The 19,885-nt window shown below is 50.2% G+C and overlaps 1 protein-coding gene across 15 annotated transcripts in view; it reads right to left on the bottom strand.

Moving 5' to 3' along the window:
- rimbp2b (RIMS binding protein 2b) overlaps nucleotides 1-19,885 on the bottom strand; it is a 601,236-nt gene that overhangs the window by 477,305 nt on the left and 104,046 nt on the right. For 13 of the 15 annotated variants that reach the window (XM_073051972.1, XM_073051966.1, XM_073051964.1 and 10 more), the window contains 5 exons: nucleotides 16,200-16,401; nucleotides 9,885-10,036; nucleotides 7,609-7,688; nucleotides 6,115-6,224; nucleotides 1,123-1,959 (listed from right to left, as the gene is read on the bottom strand). In XM_073051972.1, coding sequence (XP_072908073.1) covers nucleotides 1,123-1,959; nucleotides 6,115-6,224; nucleotides 7,609-7,688; nucleotides 9,885-10,036; nucleotides 16,200-16,401 — 1,381 coding nt within the window. The remainder of the gene's footprint in view (nucleotides 1-1,122; nucleotides 1,960-6,114; nucleotides 6,225-7,608; nucleotides 7,689-9,884; nucleotides 10,037-16,199; nucleotides 16,402-19,885) is intronic. The other 2 variants (XM_073051967.1, XM_073051977.1) reach the window with 1 other exon arrangement.

Raw genomic sequence — 19,885 nt, 5'->3', positions numbered from 1 at the left:
TCACAACCCCACTGAGGGATAGTAGCCACTCCCAAAGCCTGCTCCCTTGCAGGAGTTCCCTTGTGGAAGGGAAGCGTCTGTTCTTATTAATGTGCTGTGAAGCAACGTGGGAGAGTTTCACTGGGTGAGGGGTGCTATGGAAATGCAGCTGTGACTGTCGGTATTCACTAAAACCCGTGTGACCCCTGGGCTGAATCACAGTGAAATGGAGAGTTGTTAAAAAGGCTGTTGTTCCTCACCTGAGAGTCTGGTAGTTGAGGACAGCATCACTGGGTGGGCACTGGGAGTGGTCATGTTCAGGGTCAGGGGTCAGCTATAGTCAGGATCAGGGGTTATCTATGGCTAGGGTCAGGGGTCAGCTATAGTCCAGTCAGGGGTCAGCCATGGTCAGGGTGAGAGGATGGCTGTGGTCGGAGTCAGGAGACATTTGGAGTCAAAAATAACAAAAGGTCATCTCTTGGAAATCTTCCCCAGTAACCTGGGTGGTCAGGTCCAGTTCCAAAGGTTCCCCAATCCTGAGGCAGTGAGTGGGATCTCCCCTGGGACTGTGCAGGTGGGCTGTCGTACTGGTGGGCAACCCCCTGAGTCAGTGAGGGTCCGGTGGATCGGAGGTGTCAAAATTCACATCAAGATTGTTTAACATCATTTCCAGTTCACAAGTGTAAAGGAGGGCATAATAATTATTACTGTGGATCTGATGCAGCACAAAAAACACGATAAGATAAAGAACACAATAATAAAACAGCATAATAAATATAAAATGCATAAGATTGCTTATATACGGAGATTGACTGTAAGTCCATAAAGTGATGCTAGACACAGGAGTGTCTGTACGTTAGGCAACTCTGACAGGAAATGATGAAGTAGTGATGGCTGGGGGTGTGGAGGGGTGGGTTAGTGGGTGGAGGTGTTGATCAGCCTCACTGCTTGGGGAAACGGTTTTTGAGTCTGGTGGTCCTGGTGTGGATGCTATGTAGCCTCCTCCCTGATGGGAGTGGGACAAACAGTCCATGAGCAGGGTGGGTGGGATCCTTCACGATGTCACTGGCCCTTTTCTGGCACCTTTCCGTATAATTATCCTTGATGGTCAGTGCATGGGAGGGTGGGGGATGCGTGTCGTACCTGTGGGCAGGGTGCAGAATTCCACGGTGCCCTCGCGGTGCTGACGCTGTTCGAGGGGCAGCTGCCAGGGCACCTGGTGAGGTTCAGCCACTGCCTTCACGGTGCACGTCATGCAGGGCCGCAGGTTGAAGAACTGGTACTTGTAGCTGGCGGCCCCGACCACGTCGAACTCCTCCCCGTTGAGGAAGATGGTGTGGCTGTAGTTACTGTTGCTGGGCTGCCAGGAGACCTCGGCTGTCATCTGCGAGATGTTGTCAACCCTCAGGTGGGAGGGGGCCACGCACACGTCCTTGCCCACCAGCAGAGTGCACCTTAGCTCATCTGAGGTGCCACGGTCCGTCACGCTCTGGATGGAGATGCGGTAGGTGAAGTTGGCTAGGTTGAGTTTCTCGATTAGCGCCTTAGTCCTGCCCCCCGCGGGGATGTTAGTCCGCACCTCTTTGTCGACCAGGACATTGTAGCTATGTACGGTCCCCCAACCGAGGGGCACAGACGCTGGCTCCCAGCCAACGATCACCGTCCTGCCCAGTTGTTTAATCAGGCTAATCTTCCGGGGATAAGGCACGATGTCTTCGCCGATCTCATCGATGCTGACGTCCAGCACCCCTGGGCTGTTGTTATACATCTGCACCGGGGGTTGATTCAGCAACGACCTGTCCGCTTTGACGTTCGGCGGCGTGGGGTCACTGTGGAGATGGAGGTCCACATGGTTCATGTCAGAGTTTGGCAGGTTACTATCCAGCTCTATGTCCGCAGGGTGGGTGAGCAGGTCCTCGTCCTGCAGCAAGGCCACAAAGTTTGAAGGAACCAGGCCTCGGCGACCATCCATCAACTCCCCTGTGGAGGCAGGGAACATGACTTGCGTTCCGGAACGATCTCAGAACCCCTACACCCCCAGAGTCATCCAACACCTCAACGACACCCACACTTCCAGGGGTCATCCATAGCTCAGCATCTCCCTACACCCCCAGTGGTCATCCAAGCTCAACATCTTCCCGCGCCCCCAGTGGTCATCCACAACTCAACATCTCCCCACACCCCCAGTGGTCATCCACAACTCAACATCTCCCCACACCTCCAGTGGTCATCCACACCTCAACATCTCCCTACACCCCCAGTGGTCATCCACACCTCAACATCTCCCCACACCCCCAGTGGTCATCCACACCTCAACATCTCCCTACCCCCCCAGTGGTCATCCAAACTCAACATCTCCCCACACCCCCAGTGGTCATCCACACCTTAACATCTCCCTACGCCCCCAGTGGTCATCCAGACTCAACATCTCCCCACGCCCCCAGTGGTCATCCACACCTCAACATCTTCCCACACCCCCAGTGGTCATCCACACCTCAACATCTGACACCCCCAGTGGTCATCCACACCTCAACATCTCCCCACACCCCCAGTGGTCATCCACACCTCAACATCTCCCCACACCCCCAGGGGTCATCCAGACTCAACATCTCCCCACACCCCCAGTGGTCATCCACACCTCAACATCTCCCCACACCTCCAGTGGTCATACAGACTCAACATCTCCCCACACCCCCAGTGGTCATCCAGACTCAACATCTCCCCACACCCCCAGTGGTCATCCACACCTCAACATCTCCCTACACCCCCAGTGGTCATCCAGATTCAACATCTCCCCACACCTCCAGTGGTCATCCAGACTCAACATCTCCCCACACCCCCAGTGGTCATCCACACCTCAACATCTCCCCACACCCCCAGTGGTCATCCACACCTCAACATCTCCCCACACACCCAGTGGTCATACAGACTCAACATCTCCTGACACCCCCAGTGGTCGTCCACACCTCAACATCTCCCCACACCCCCAGTGCTCATCCAGACTCAACATCTCCCTACACCCCCAGTGGTCATCCAGACTCAACATCTCCCTACCCCCCCAGTGGTCATCCAAACTCAACATCTCCCCACACCCCCAGTGGTCATCCACAACTCAACATCTCCCCACACCCCCAGTGGTCATCCACACCTTAACATCTGACACCCCCAGTGGTCATCCACACCTCAACATCTCCCCACACCCCCAGTGGTCATCCACACCTCAACATCTCCCCACACCCCCAGTGGTCATCCACACCTCAACATCTCCCCACACCCCCAGTGGTCATCCACACCTCAACATCTCCCCACACCCCCAGTGGTCATCCACACCTCAACATCTTCCCACACCCCCAGTGGTCATCCACACCTCAACATCTGACACCCCCAGTGGTCATCCACACCTCAACATCTTCCCACACCCCCAGTGGTCATCCACACCTCAACATCTCCCCACACCCCCAGTGGTCATCCACACCTCAACATCTCCCCACACCCCCAGTGGTCATCCACACCTCAACATCTTCCCACACCCCCAGTGGTCATCCACACCTCAACATCTGACACCCCCAGTGGTCATCCACACCTCAACATCTCCCCACACCCCCAGTGGTCATCCACACCTCAACATCTCCCCACACCCCCAGGGGTCATCCAGACTCAACATCTCCCCACACCCCCAGTGGTCATCCACACCTCAACATCTCCCCACACCCCCAGTGGTCATACAGACTCAACATCTCCCCACACCCCCAGTGGTCATCCAGACTCAACATCTCCCCACACCCCCAGTGGTCATCCACACCTCAACATCTCCCTACACCCCCAGTGGTCATCCAGACTCAACATCTCCCCACACCCCCAGTGGTCATCCACACCTCAACATCTCCCCACACCCCCAGTGGTCATCCAGACTCAACATCTCCCCACACCCCCAGTGGTCATCCACACCTCAACATCTCCCCACACCCCCAGTGGTCATCCAGACAACATCTCCCCACACTCCCAGTGGTCATCCACACCTCAACATCTCCCCACACCCCCAGTGGTCATCCAGACTCAACATCTCCCCACACCCCCAGTGGTCATCCACACCTCAACATCTCCCTACACCCCCAGTGGTCATCCACACCTCAACATCTCCCCACACCCCCAGTGGTCATACAGACTCAACATCTCCCCACACCCCCAGTGGTCATCCACACCTCAACATCTCCCCACACCCCCAGTGGTCATCCACACCTCAACATCCCCCCACGCCCCCAGTGGTCATCCACACCTCAACACCTCCCCACACCCCCAGTGGTCATCCAGACTCAACATCTCCCCACGCCCCCAGTGGTCATCCACACCTCAACATCTCCCCACACCCCCAGTGGTCATACAGACTCAACATCTCCTGACACCCCCAGTGGTCGTCCACACCTCAACATCTCCCCACACCCCCAGTGCTCATCCAGACTCAACATCTCCCGACACCCCCAGTGGTCATCCAGACTCAACATCTCCCCACACCCCCAGTGGTCATCCACACCTCAACATCTCCCCACACCCCCAGTGGTCATCCAGACTCAACATCTCCCCACACCCCCAGTGGTCATACAGACTCAACATCTCCCTACACCCCCAGTGGTCATCCACACCTCAACATCTCCCCACACCCCCAGTGGTCATCCAGACTCAACATCTCCCCACACCCCCAGTGGTCACCCAGACTCATCATCTCCCCACACACCCAGTGGTCGTCCAGACTCAACATCTCCCCACACCCCCAACGGCCATCCCCAACTCTACACTTCCCACACTGCAAGTGTGAATCCCCACTCTTACAACCCCATGTTCTGTCCCCAACTTCCCACCCCAGAGCCCGGTTCAAGGTGCCAGCTGTAGTCCCCACAAACCCTAAAAATTCTACCTTTATATATACAGTATACTCAAACTCTGCCTTGGGAGAGGAACATAGCAGGTCAGGCAGCGTCTACAGAAGTGAATAAATAATCACATTTTGGGCTGAGACCCTATATCAGGACTGAGAATGAAGGGGGAAGATGGCAGAATGAAAAGGTGGGGGTGAGGGAAAGGGGGATAGCTGGAAGGTGATGGGTGACGCCAGGTGGGTGGGAAAGGTGAATAGCTGGAGAGGAAGGAATCTGATAGGAGAGGAGAGTGGACCATGGGAGAAAGGGAAGGAGGAGGACGCCCAGGGGTAGGTGACAGGCAGGTGAGAAGTGGTAAAATATCAGGGTGGTAAATAGAGGAAGGGGAGAGAGGGGTGGCCTCATCTTAGCACCTTATATTCCATCTGGGTAGCCTCCAACCTGATGGCATGAATATCGATTTCTCCTTCCAGTAGAAACATTTTTCCCTCCCGCTTCCCTCTTATGGGCTTCTTGTCACAACTATCATGCAGGAGGTACAGGAGCCTGAGAGGACTCAGGAGCAGCAGCTTCCCTCCGTTATCAGATCTCTGAATAGACATTCAACCCCGCTATTCTTTTTTTTTTGCACGATCTATTTTTGTAATTTATAGTGATTTTTTTATGTGTTACACCATGATGTTTCACATCATGCCAGTGATAATAAACCTGACTCTGATTCTGAGCCAAGCCACGCTTGACCTGACCTGAACCCAAGAAGGACTAGACCAAGCCAGAAGAGGTCGAAGATGTGTAACCTTTTCCAGAGGCCTCTGAGGGGAGGAGTTCTGAATTTCTGAAGATCAGACTCTGAACGGAGAATGAACCCATGAACACTACCTCACTATTTTTTTGCTCTATTTTTGCACTACTTATTTAATTTTATATCTATCTACCTATATCATTGTCATTTATAGATTTTTTTATTATTATGTATTACAATGGTCTGCTGCCGCAAAATAACAAATTTCACAACATAAACCTGATTCTGAATCTGAGGTGACCTATGGCGCACGGTCTGCCACTGACCAGCACCAGCATGCATGGGGCATCCCACTGTGTCCCACGCACGGCCTGGGCTGAAATGGATGTCCCATCAGTACGAACGGCCAGACCAACCCTGAGACAGTTGGAGGGAGGGGTTTCCGTGGGCTCTGTCCTCTCCTGCTCCCAGCTGACCGTAGCTAGGCCCAGACCAGCAGGAGCCTGACGCACTACAAACCTTCGTAGAAACCATCTTCGTCCATGTCTCCATAAACGTAGAGGTACTTCCCAGCCACGAGGGGGAGTTCTGCCTCAGGATGTTCATTTGGACCCTTGTAGGGGTTATAACTAGATTCAGAGAAAGAGAGAGGCAGGCGTCAGTTTCCAGGCTTGGGCCCCATGGTCGCGAAGCGATTAGCGTGACACTATTACAGCTCAGGGCGTCGGAGTGAGGTGTTCAATTCCGACACCAGCTGTAGGAAGTGTGGGTTTCCTCCGGGTGATCCGGTTTCCTCCCACAGTCCAAAGACATTTTGGTCAGTAGGTTAACTGGCCATTGAAAATTGTCCGGTGATTAAATTGGGAGTTTCTGGGCAGTACGGCTCAAAGTGAGGCCGGAAGGACCTACTCAGTACAGTATCTCTGGAATTTAATCTGTTTGTGGGAAACGACCCAATCCTTCACTCTTTCTCCTGTCCTGGGATTATACCGATCAACAGTTGGGCGATTTCCGAGTCCTCAGAGACCCAAGAAGCAGGGTGGGGCAGTGTGCTGAGGGCAGAGCCCCTCCTGAGCACCACCGCTCGGAGGGACAGTGCTTCCTGACCAGCTCTTCCCCCCTCCTGTCATCGCTGGACAGCTGACCGCTGCTGAACTGGGCCACACGTACTGTAGTGGTGGGTGAGGACACTGATCATATTTGCCTACAATACAGGGGACCTATTCAGCCAACTGAGACAGTGCAAGCTCATGTCAAACCCTCCATTCCCCCTCCCTCCTCTTTTGTAACCTAACACCCCACCCCCCATTCACTCAACCATCAAATGTTTCACCCCCCACCCTCTGCAACGGCCACTGACCCACCAAACGGGCTCCCTGCAGACACAGTGAGGGAACTGAGTCACCTGGTCATAGGGAGAATGTGTGATCATATATACTGTGTATATGTGTATACATATATACACACACACACTCACTCACTCAGACGCAAGCACAAATACTCATGCACACATACATACACACGCACACAAACAAACACACACACACACACACGTACATCAACATACATCTCTTCGGTTGTCCATCGAAATCCGATGACCACGTCCACTCCTTTAACAGTGAGATCTTTGATGACTATGCAGTCCTATCCTGGACCCACAAGTTCTATTGCAAGTGGGACATGTACCGGTATATGTGGTAGTGGTGGTAGTGATGGCAACCATGGCTGCATTTCTCCTGGCTCTCTTCTGTTATCTTCTGGTTGTTCTTTCCATCTCCAGAATACGAACCCCATCCCTACACAGCTGTCGCCAAGTGTTACGGTCAGCAGCAACATCCTCCGGGTCCTCAGGTCTGATCTTGCACTTCCTTAAAGCATTCTTCATCTGATCCTTATTGTGCTTCTTCAGCCCTCCAGCTGAGAGTCGACCATGATCTATGTAGCTGGCCGTATAACGCTCTGCGGGGTAGTACATACATACACACACACACTCACAGCAGTTTCACAGGTTACCTGTAGCGGGCGATACACAGGCGGACCCTCCCGGTGTACTTCATTTTGGGATTGCCACCGTCGGGTTCAACATCCATCTGCTGTCAGAGAACAGACGGAAACAAATTCAGTTCCAGCTGACAAAAGCCAGACCCTCAAACCTTCCCTTCCCACAGTGGAACCGTCCTACTGAGACCCTCAAACCTTCCCTTCCCACAGTGGAACCGTCCTACTGAGACCCCCAAACCTTTCCCTTCCCACAGTGGAACCGTCCTACTGAGACCCTCAAGCCTTCCCTTCCCACAGTGGAACCGTCCTACTGAGACCCCCAAACCTTTCCCTTCCCACAGTGGAACCGTCCTACTGAGACCCTCAAACCTTTCCCTTCCCTCAGTGGAACCGTCCTACTGAGACCCCCAAACCTTTCCCTTCCCACAGTGGAACCGTCCTACTGAGACCCTCAAGCCTTCCCTTCCCACAGTGGAACCGTCCTACTGAGACCCCCAAACCTTTCCCTTCCCACAGTGGAACCGTCCTACTGAGACCCCCAAACCTTTCCCTTCCCACAGTGGAACCGTCCTACTGAGACCCTCAAGCCTTCCCTTCCCACAGTGGAACCGTCCTACTGAGACCCCCAAACCTTTCCCTTCCCACAGTGGAACCGTCCTACTGAGACCCCCAATCCTTTCCCTTCCCTCAGTGGAACCGTCCTACTGAGACCCCCAAACCTTTCCCTTCCCTCAGCAGAACCATTCTTCTGAGATCCCAAAATTTTCCCTTCCCTCAACAGAACTATTCCTCTACAGTCCAGTACAGGTCCTTTGTCTCACAATGTTGTGCCAACCTTTAAACCTACTCCAACCCTTCCCTCCCACAAATCCCTCCATTTTTCTATCATCCATGTTCCTATCTAAGAGTCCCTTAAATGTCCCCAATGTAACAGCCTCTACCAGAAGCCCAGCAGTGCACATCACACCCCCACCACTCTCTGTGTAAAACTTACCTTTGACATCCCCCCCTATACTTTCTTCTAATCACCTTAAAATTTTGCCCCCTTGTATCACCCATTTCTGCCTTGGGAAAAAGTCTCTGGCTCTCCACACTATCAATGCATCTTATCATCTTGAATGCCTCTATCAAGTCAGCTCTCATCCCCCTTTGTTCCAAAGAGAAAAGCCCTAACTCACTCAGCCTCTGCTCTTGAAGGCCTGAAGAAGCACTTCCGTCCAAAAAATTGCCGAGAACAATCATGGTTATGGAAAGACATATCAAATCAGTGAAAATAAAAACATTGAAACATACAGTGAGCTGTATTGTTTGTGTCCGCGGGCAACTCAGCCCGAGGATGTGCTGGGAGGAGCAGCCGGCAAGTGTCACTACTCTTCCAGGGCCAACGTAGCATGTCCGCAACTCGCTAACCCGAACCTGTAAGCCTTTAGAATGTGGGAGGAAACCCCTTTCAGACAGCAGCAGGAATGGAACCCCCATCGGAGACTGCTGGCACTGGAAGTGTATGTTAACCACTATGTGACTGTGCCACTCATAAATCTCCTCTGCACCGTCTCCAAAGCTTCCACATCCTTCCTATAATGAGGCGACCAGAGCTGAACACAATACTCCAAGCGTGGGTCTAACCAGAGCTGCAACGTTACCTCATGGCTCTTGACTAGCAAAAGTCCTCGTGCCTGATCGTGAGTTGATGACTGACCTCAGCACCTCATTCCTGCACTGACCCTGTACCCTTCGATCCCCCTCACCCGATCCGGAGGCTGAACAGAATGCGTTGGGAGGGAAGGACGGCTGACCAGTGTGGAAAGGAGCAGAGGGATTTTTGGTGTTGACATTACCCTGGTTAGCGCATCACATGACCTGCAGACTCAGCAGGGTTCCAATTCCCAGAGTGCACCGGGTAGACAACAATAAGCAGCTGAGAATTAGATGTTCAGGGCGCCACGTTAGCGCAGGGGTTAGCGCGACACTGTCGCCACCTGGGGCGGTCCGGAGTTTGGAGTTCAATTCTAGCGACGTCTTTAAGGAATTTGTACGATGGTTTCCTCCGGGTGCTCCGGTTTCCTCCCACAGTTTAAAGATGTATCAGTTAGTAGGTTAATCAGTCATTGTAAATTGTCCTGCGATTAGGCTAGTGTTAAATCGGTGGCTTGTTGGTCGCAAGGGGGCCGTAACTCTCAATAAAATAAAAACCAACTGCACTGAGGATGGGATGATGTGTGGCACCAGGAGTCAATCTCTTCACGCAGAGTCTCACCACTTGACCCAAACTCTGCAGACTGACTGACCTCGGAGAGCTGGTCTTGGCCTGCACTGCCAGCTGGACATCGAGGGAGGAGCGTGGGTTTGACAGAGAGGAGCTCCGGCTTCACGCCAGACATCGGAAAGGGTCTGATGTACTCGCAGATCACTGATTGGTGACCAGAAGGGAATTCATTACCTGGAAGGAGAGCACAGAGAGGTTGGTTCTTCAGCACACCTGGACGCAACAATAATCATAATAACTTTATGCATAGAGCACTTTCCATACAGATAATGTAGTTGGGTGGCAGAATGGTACGGAGTGTAGCACTTGGTTAGCCGCCCCACCCCTGATCTGGGTCACTCAAAGCCATGGGGGCAGGTGGTGGACAGTCGTATGAGCAGCTGGTGCCTATCACAGTCCTGGTTATGTGACCACTGATGCCAGGTAGACGATCTTCTATTTAATGTCTCCTCTTTCCTTTCTGAGGTGGCTGGGGTCCTGTCAGAGTCCGTGATCTACAGCTGCACTCAAACTGTGGTTCTTCACGGCAGTGGGTCCTCGCTCTCGGAACTCGCTGAGCAGGCTAGCATTTCTGATATCTCCAGCAGCAGCCCGGAAGACCTGCACCTTCGGGGTGTGGTCCTGGGAACGACCCAATTTGTTGCTGTGGCAGGAGCGATACCTCTCTCTCCCTTGTTAGTGAGAGACAGAGAGCATGTGGAATGACGAACCGTTGGGAAGGACAGTGGTGTTTGATGGTCTGCAGATTGTGGTCTCTGGAGGCTTATTATTGCTCGGTGGGTGATGGGGGGCTTATTATTGCTCGGTGGGTGATGGGGAGGGGCTTATTATTGCTTGGTGGGTGATGGGGAGGGGCTTATTATTGCTTGGTGGGTGATGTGGGGGCTTATTATTGCTTGCTGGGTGATGGGGAGGGGCTTATTATTGCTTGGTGGGTGATGGGGGGGCTTATTATTGCTTGGTGGGTGATGGGGAGGGGCTTATAATTGCTTGGTGGGTGATGGGGAGGGGCTTATTATTGCTTGGTGGGTGATGGGGGCTTATTATTGCTCGGTGGGTGATGGGGGGCTTATTACTGCTCGGTGGGTGATGGGGGGCTTATTATTGCTTGGTGGGTGATGGGGGGCTTATTATTGCTCGGTGGGTGATGGGGGGCTTATTATTGCTTGGTGGGTGATGGGGGGCTTATTATTGCTTGGTGGGTGATGGGGGGCTTATTATTGCTCGGTGGGTGATGGGGGGCTTATTATTGCTTGGTGGGTGATGGGGGGCTTATTACTGCTTGGTGGGTGATGGGGGGGTCATTATTGCCTGGTGGGTGATGGGGAAGGGCTTATTATTGCTTGGTGGGTGATGGGGAGGGGCTTATTATTGCTTGGTGGGTGATGGGGAGGGGCTGATGCTTCCTGCTGGAACAAGTGCGGGGAGGGGGAGGGGGAGGTTGATGCTTGGTTTCTGCTTGTGGGGCGGGGGGGTTTAACATTTTCCTGTCATTCATTCTTTGGGGTTCTTTTCTCTGGTGGATGCCTGTGAGGAGTAAGAATTTCAGGTTGTATACTGTATACATTCTCTGATATTAAGAGTATTGATAATGGCCATGGCAATGAATTCCACAGATTCACCACCCTTCCTCGCCTCCGTTCTAAATGGACATCCTTCTAATCTGAGGCTGTGTCCTTTGGTCTTAGACCCCCCTTCCCGCCCCAATGGAAGACATCTTCTCCACATCCACTCTATGTAGGCCCTTCAATATTCGAAGGATTAGAGAAGTTTCCCCAGTGATGCCCCACTGGGGGTTGCCTGGGATCTTTGTTGTATGCGACATATACTAATGATGTGGATGAGAGTGTAGTCTGGCATGAATAGGCAGCCTGCAGATTGTACTGAAGTTGGTGATGTGATAATAATAGCCGGTTGAAATTGGTGGGGCAGAAACAGGAATGTTATCACCTTGGGCACGTAGCAACTGACGTACACGATGGTCCTAATTTTGGAGACTTGACAATCGATGTGCATGGTAATCCTGACATGGGAGATTGGGACAGCTGTTCCAAGTAGATGGCGACAGATTTGACCAAGCAGAAAATGTTCCGTTCTCTCATTCTGAGAATCAGGGACATTTTGACAAGAAAAGGAAAAGAAAACCACGTTGATTCCTGCCTCCCCTATCCTGAAACGAAATCGGGTGGGGAGGAAGAAAAAAAAAACACGGATGGCTTGAGTCCAAAGACAATTGGGAGCCTGGGTGGGATAGGCCAGAAAACAGATAGAAAAAAATGGACTTAAAGTGATTTCTGACTGAAACTTGAAACTGAGAATAAGAGCTGAAATCACACACGTGTGTTACAGGTTTAATTAGATATGATGAGAACAGTGTAAAATTGACTACCCCACAATCTCAAGTAGCTGGAGCTACACCAGGGTGTAAGTGTAGTGAAACCCAGCGTGATACAAACGGGTAGGGTCAGGGTTAGGAGACACGGGAGAATCTGTCACTTTGGAACCAGGGTAGCAGCAAGTGCAGGTAGCTTCCAGTCTAACTGAAATAACGCGGCTGAATGGCACTCGTCTAACAAGGGGACCATTTCTTGGGAGACAACTAAGCACGAGTGAGTTTAAGTTGGTCAAAAATAGAAAAAAGAGAGGACTATTGGAATTAGTGGAAGTATGCTAAGCATCAAGCTTTGCAATGATCAGTACTTTAGACAGAGCGGTTAGAAAACCAGATATAGTCCCATCAGCAGAAAATACAAGCTATCACTGGAGAAGATCATCAGAATCAGAGACAGACAAACCAAATTGGTCAGAGTGCCTCAGAGATAACTCTGAATTCCGTTAAGTTTCTGAAGCCCCTTCAAGATACCATGAATTTGATAATTGGCCGCATAGACCTCGTGTCTGAAGGAACACATAAAGCTGAGACCTGTGGTTGGTAGACTAGTTAGTTGCTCACCATGACTGGTGCGAATTCATTACAACTTGATGCATGTAACACAAAGGGGTAGGATCAGTGTCAGGAGACACAGGAGAACTTGCCAGTGCTATCAGATGAGCAACTAAGATGAGGGGTTGTGGAAAAGTGCTCTGAGCAAGGGAGTACTGGGTACAGGTGATGATGGTAAAGGAAGGGCTTATGTGTGGCTGAATATCATGAGAAGACTGATATTGTCAAGTAGCCTGCCAGCACATGCTATTGTTATGAATGGTACCAGGAAATGGACAGATTTATCAAGATGTTATAAAAGGGGAAAACCACAAGGCTTGTCCAGAAGAGATGACAAGACAGGAACTTCTGCTTTCAGTACTAATGAGAATTGTTCATTGTCTATTCTACCTGTGGATAATGAGTTTTTTCAACAATATGTATTGGTGGGACTGACGTATAGCAACAACAGCAAAGAGTTATACCAAGGGATGGGAACAGTGTCCTTTGGAAAGTCATGATGTTGCTGCAATTGGGAGCACAACTTTAGATTTGACTACTGGAGGATGAACTTTGCCTCAACCAGCAGTGGAGAAGCTGGCAAAGGAGAACCTTTCAATCCAATGAACTGATATGGTTTGATATTTGTGGGACTACGTCACCGAGTTGTCACCAATTCCTCATTTGACTGCAGACTGGACACGCGGAGGAGGCAAAGGGGATAATTCATCAATGGACTAAATGTACAAAAGTATTAATTCATGCTAATAAAGCAAATGGCATATTGCATGACTCAGACTCTTGGAATAGGTTTTGGAATTGGAAATCAAATGTTCAAGTACATCCATGGGTGAGGACAGTATCGCATGCTGCTTAATAATGGTATTGTTTAAGGTGTGTCACCTTAGAGGGTGAAAGGCTGACGCCTGAGCAAACGAAAGAGGATGATGGTTTTGTTACACAGAGAAAAAATATCGATATGCAGTGTATGAATTCAGTAAATAAATGGTACCTTTACCTTTGTATAATTTAAGTATCACACACCTGCTGGGGGTCCATGGTAGTCCTAAGAGTAGTCAATAGAATAGAGGAGGATAGTGAATCCAAGGTAAATTTCTTCAGATTAGGAAGAGGTAAGTGTTGGTCAGAAAGAACTACAGCCTGCAGATCAGTGGATTCGAATGAATGAAGGACAGTGGAAGCAGACAGACCCGATCGCCTTTGTTCTTGCCATGAGGGAGAAGGTGAAGTCTGCCCTTTTATGAAGAGACTGTGTTCTCCATTTTGCGAGCTAGTTGCTGGGCTTGATCAGTGTTTTAAAGTCGACACAATGATGCCTCGGGTAATCTGCTGGGGATCATTTCTGAATAAGTCATTTGTGAGATGCTCTTTGGTTGAATATAACGTGCAAGCTTTTGACTGTTGGGGTCTGAATCTGTTCTGCGTGACCTGTAGTGTGGTGTTGGTGGTGTGGAGGGGTGGGTTAGTGGGTGGAGGTGTTGATCAGCCTCACTGCTTGGGGAAAGCCATTGTAATTGTGATTGCATCAATATCTTGGGCCCCAGATAATTCCTCAGGGATGTTGACACCCAAGAACTTGAAACTGCCGGCCCCTTCCCCTTCTATCTGGTGGTCCTGGCGTGGATGCTACGAGGCCTCCTCCCTGATGGGAGTGGGACAGACAGTTGCTGAGCGGGGTGGGTGGGATCCTTCATGACGTTACTGGCCCTTTTCTGTACATACATCCCTGATGATGGGTAGGCTGGTGCTGGTGTAACGTAGGGACAATATTTGAAAAATATTTTCCCTTTGTTACTTCAGAACCCTTGGCATCTATCCTTTGTTTTGGAGACGTCTCTTTATGCACTACTTATTTAATTTAATTTTTTAATATACTCCTTGCTGTAATTTAGTTTTTTTTAAATTATTACTGTATGTATTGCAGTGTACTGTTGCTGCAAAAAAAAAACAAATCTGATGACATATGCCCATGATATTATTCCTGACTGTGATTCTAATTTTTTAAAATGTGGTCCCTGGCTCCCGAGTCTCATGATTAGATCAATGCTTGATATTAACCCTAACAAGACCGCTTGGGACCTTAGATATTTTAATAAAATGTGTAAAGTGCGGCTGTCAATGTGCTCAGCAATATCCCATGATGATACTTGTGCTCCCCCCACCCTACACCCCCTGTTGTGTGAAATGAGGTTTGTGGGTTCGGTCAGTGGGGACAGAAGGCACTTATTACCAGTAAGTAGGTAAACTATTTATTTACAGGACAAGACAGTCCCTAAACATTCAGTAAACCTTTTAAGTTACACTTGGTTACAAATACTTATGGAAACTGAGCACTTCAATTGTCAGGACAAGACAGACACTAAACATTCATAAACCCTTCAAGTTAAACTCAGTTACAAGTACTTATCTAAGCATTCAGTAAACACTAACGCCTTTGAGGAGAAAATCCTACAAAAGGTAACGGATTTGGATAGTACATCACGGGTAAAGCCCTTGCAACCATTGAGCACATCCACATGAAATGTCGCATTATGAGAGCAGTATCTCCGGGTTGTATATGGTGACATATAAGTACCTTGTTAATAAAAATTCACTTTGAACCCTTCAAGTTACACTTGGTTACAAATACTCAGCTAAACTGAGCACTCAAATTGTCCAGACAAGACAGACACTGAATATTCAGTAAACCCTTCAAATTAAACTCAGTTACAAAGACTTATCTAAACTGAGCGCCCGAAGTGGCAGAACAAAACAGGCACTAATCATCCACACAGTAGCAAATACTTAGCCAAAATATGCACCCGGGCCCTCTTTACTGCAACACACCTCCCCTGTTTACTGTTTCCATGGCGCTGATCACAACCCCAGCCAGTGGCAACCCAGAGAGTAAAAAGAGAACCCATCAGGTTTTCTCAAATCAAATCAAGTTTAATTATCATTCAAACCATACATGGGCACAGTCGAACAAGACAGTGTTCCTCTGGGGCTAAGGTGCATAATATACATTCAAGCTAGCAAGAGAGAGGAAAAAACACACACACACACACACACACACACACACACACACACACACACACACACACACACACACACACTCACACACACACACACACACACACACACACACACACACACACACTCACATATTGTTATGCAATTAGTGAGAGAGACTGCAATGCTCCTTACAGTGGGCAGCCCCACCTCCCACAGGGAAGTGGCTTTTGACGAGCGGGTGAGTTTTAAACAGCCCCCGCCCCCCCCAGCCTTAGCCTGGGGCTCCGGCCCCGGGAACGACTCCCCACCGTAACACCCATCATAGAGAGGCCTGCCTTGGGCTTCCCCGGATGGCATGAGGAGAGTGCGACCGGACGCCCAGGGGTGAGAAGATCCTACCTTTGGGGAGAGGGTTGGACACTCCATTCTTCAGCTGGGTGGGGGGCTTGCTGCCTGGGTCAGTGCTGGCCCACGGGGGGATGGGTTTATTCAGCAGGTCGATGTTACCGGCGCTCTGTCGGAACGTCTGCAGCTCGTGGGACAGCTGGTGGAACTGCTCGCTCTGTGCCTGGCATTGTCGCTCCAGCTCCCACACCTTGGCCTGCAGAGAGACACGCACCACCCTCAGTACTGTGTGCACACAGCCCTCGGTAAACACACTGTACCCCGTACTGCATATACACAGTCCTCAGTACCACACACACACCATCCCCAGTACTGTGTATACACAGTCCTCAGTACCACACACACACAGCCCCTGGTACATGCACCGTCCTCAGTACTGTGTGCACACAGCCCCGAGTACACACACTGTCCCCTGTACTGCATATACACAGTCCTCAGTACCACACACACGCAGACCCTGGCACAGACACCATCCCCAGTACTGCATATACACAGTCTTCAGTACCATGCACTCATAGCCCCCCGGTACACACACTGTCCCCAGTACTGCATATACACAGTCCTTAGTACCACACACACGCAGACCCTGGCACAGACACCATCCCCAGTACTGCATATACACAGTCCTCAGTACCACACACACGCAGACCCTGGCACAGACACCATCCCCAGTACTGCATATACACAGTCTTCAGTACCATGCACTCATAGCTCCCCCGGTACACACACTGTCCCCAGTACTGCATATACACAGACCTCAGTATCACACACAGCCCCTGGTATCACACACAATGCCCACAGTACTGCATATACACAGCTCCCAATGCCATGCACACGCAACCCTTGATACCTGTACCCTCAGTGCTGTGTTGACACAGCCCCCAATACCACATATAAAAAGCACTCAGCAACACATATATACAGACCTCAGTACTGCATGCACCCAGCACTTGATAGCATATGTACACAGCCCTCAGAACTGCACACGCAACCCTCTGTACTGTATATATACAGCACTCAATACCATGCACATACAGCTCCTGATGCCATGTATACATGGCTCTCAGTACCGCGTATACACAGCCCTCGATAGCCCAGTGTTAGAGTTGGCAGACTTTGGCTCATCGGGCTTCGGCAAGAACAGGCTTGGGGTGAGGTAAATATCTGGTAAGTTTCTCCTTCTCCATCCTGCGTCTGTTAGTGCAGTGAGAATGGCTCCAGGGTCTGTGTTTTGTTCTGCGTGTGAGATGTGGGAAGTCTGGGAGAACTCCAGCCATGCAGATAACCTCATCTGCACCAGGTGCATCGAGCTGCAGCTCCTCAGAGACCGTGGCAAGGAGCTGGAGCTGCAGCTCGATGACCTTCGACTCTACGGGAGAATGAGGAGGTGATAGATAGGAGCTACAGGGAGGTAGTCACCCCTAGATTGCAGGAGGCAGGTACCTGTCAGCAGGAGGAGGGGTAATGGGCAGACAGTGCAGTGTAACCCAGCAACTACTCCCTCATTAATAAGTACAGCACTTTACATACTGTTGGGGTGGGGAGCCACAGCGACCGGCTTTCTGGCACTGAGCCTGTCTCTGCGGCTCAGGAGGGAAGGGGATTCCATAGTTAGTGGCGTAGACAGGAGATTCTGTGTAGAAACCTGGATGGTACGGTGCCTCCCTGGGGCATTTCCAATTAGGTCCATAACATTATAAAGGGGAGGGTGACAAGCCAGATGTCTTGGTACTTATTGGCACCAATGACGTAGGTAGGTAAAGGGAGGAGGGTCCTGGCGAGAGGGTTTAGGGAGCTGAGAAACAGGACCTCCACGGTAGTAATCCCTGGATTGCTACCTGTGCCTCGCGCCAGTGAGGGCAAGAATAGGGTGATTTGGCAGGTGAATGTGTGGCTGAGGAACTGGTGTTGGGGGCAGGCTCTCAGATTTTCAGATCATTGGTATCTCTTCTAGAGAAAGTATGAACTGTAGAAAAGGGGCAGGTTATAGCCAAACCCGAGGAGACCGATATCCTTGTGGGCAGGTTTGCTAGAACTTTTAGGGAGGGTTTAAGCTAATTTGGCAGGGGGAAGGGAACTGGAGTGACACAACTGAGGATGGGACAGTTGGTTTACAAGCAGAGGCAGTGTGTAGTGAGACTGAAAGGACAGACTGGCAGATGATAGGGCAAAATTGCAGTCAGTGGGATGAATTGCATTGTAAAAGGGGGACGAAATTGTAAAGGGTGACAGCTATAGGACTGAAGATGTTATATTTGAATGCACACAGTATATGGAATAAGGTCAATGATCTTGTAGCATGGTTAGAGATTGGCAGGTATGAATGAAGTTGTGGGCATTACTGAGTTGTGGCTGAAAAAAGATTGCAGCTGGGAGCTTAACATCCGAGGATACACATTGCATCGAAAGGACAGGCAGGTAGGCAGAGGGGGGTGACGTGGCTCTGTTGGTTAAAAATGAAATCAAATCATTAGAAAGAGGTGGCATAGGATCAGAAGATGTAGAATCCTTGTGGGTAGAGTTAAAAAACTACAAGGGTAAAAAAAAATCTGATGGGAGTTGTCTAGAGGCCTCTGAACAGTAGCCAGGATGTGGGTTACAAATTACAACAGGAGACAGAAACTGCAGGCCAAAAGGGCAATGTTACACTAGTCAATATGCAGGTAGATTGGGAAAATCAGGTAGGTGCTGCTTTTGGATCCCAAGGGAGAGAGTTTATAGAATGCCCATAGTTTTTTAGAGCAGTTTGTGGTTGAGCCCACCAGGGGATCAGCTATTCCAGACTGGCTGTTGTGTAATGAACCAGATTTGATTCGGGAGCTTAAGGTAAAGGAACCCTTGGGAGACAGTGATCATAAGATAGAATTCACCCTGTAATTTGAGAGGGAGAAGCTAAAGTCAGATGTATCAGTATTACGGTGAAGTAAAGGGAATTACAGAGGCATGAGAGAGGAGCTGGCCAAATTGATTGGAAGGGAACACTAGCAGGGACGATGGCAGAACAGCAATGGCTGGAATTTCTGGGAGCAAATCAGAAGGCGCAGGATAGATACATCCCAAAGGTGAGGCACGATGACACAATTGTGGATCACAATGTTACGATAGTCATGGGGGAAGTCAAAGGCAAAATAAAAGCAAAAGAGAGGGCATATAATTGTAACAGAGCAAAAATTAGTGGGAAGTTGAAAGGTTTTAGAAACCACCAGAAGGCAACTAGAAAAGCTTTAAGGAGGGAAAAGTTGGAATATGAAGGTAAGCTTGCTAATAATCTCAAAGAGGATGCCAAATGTTTTATCAGATATATAAAGGGTAAAAGCGAGGTGAGAGTGGACTGCTGGAAAATGATGTGGGAGAGGTAGTACGGGGGGACAAAGTAAAGGCAGACAAACCGATTAAGTATTTTGCATCACAGCGGAAGGCACTAGCAGTATGCCAGGAGTTTGAGAGTGCCAGCGGCAGAAGTCAGTGCAATTGTGATCACAAGGGAGAAGTTGTGTGGGAAGCTGAAAGGTCTGAAGGTAGATAAGTCACCTGGACCAGATGGACTACACCCCAGGGTTCTGGAAGAAGTGGCTGAAGGGATCGTGGAGGCATTAATAATGAAGAATCACTAGATTCTGGCACGGTTCCGGAAGAATGGAAAATCGCAAATGTCACTTCGTTTTTCAAGAGGGGAGGGA

The sequence above is a fragment of the Hemitrygon akajei genome, chromosome 7 (genome assembly GCF_048418815.1).
Source record: "Hemitrygon akajei chromosome 7, sHemAka1.3, whole genome shotgun sequence".
NCBI lineage: Eukaryota > Metazoa > Chordata > Chondrichthyes > Myliobatiformes > Dasyatidae > Hemitrygon > Hemitrygon akajei.
This window is presented reverse-complemented; position numbering and strand designations above follow the sequence as displayed.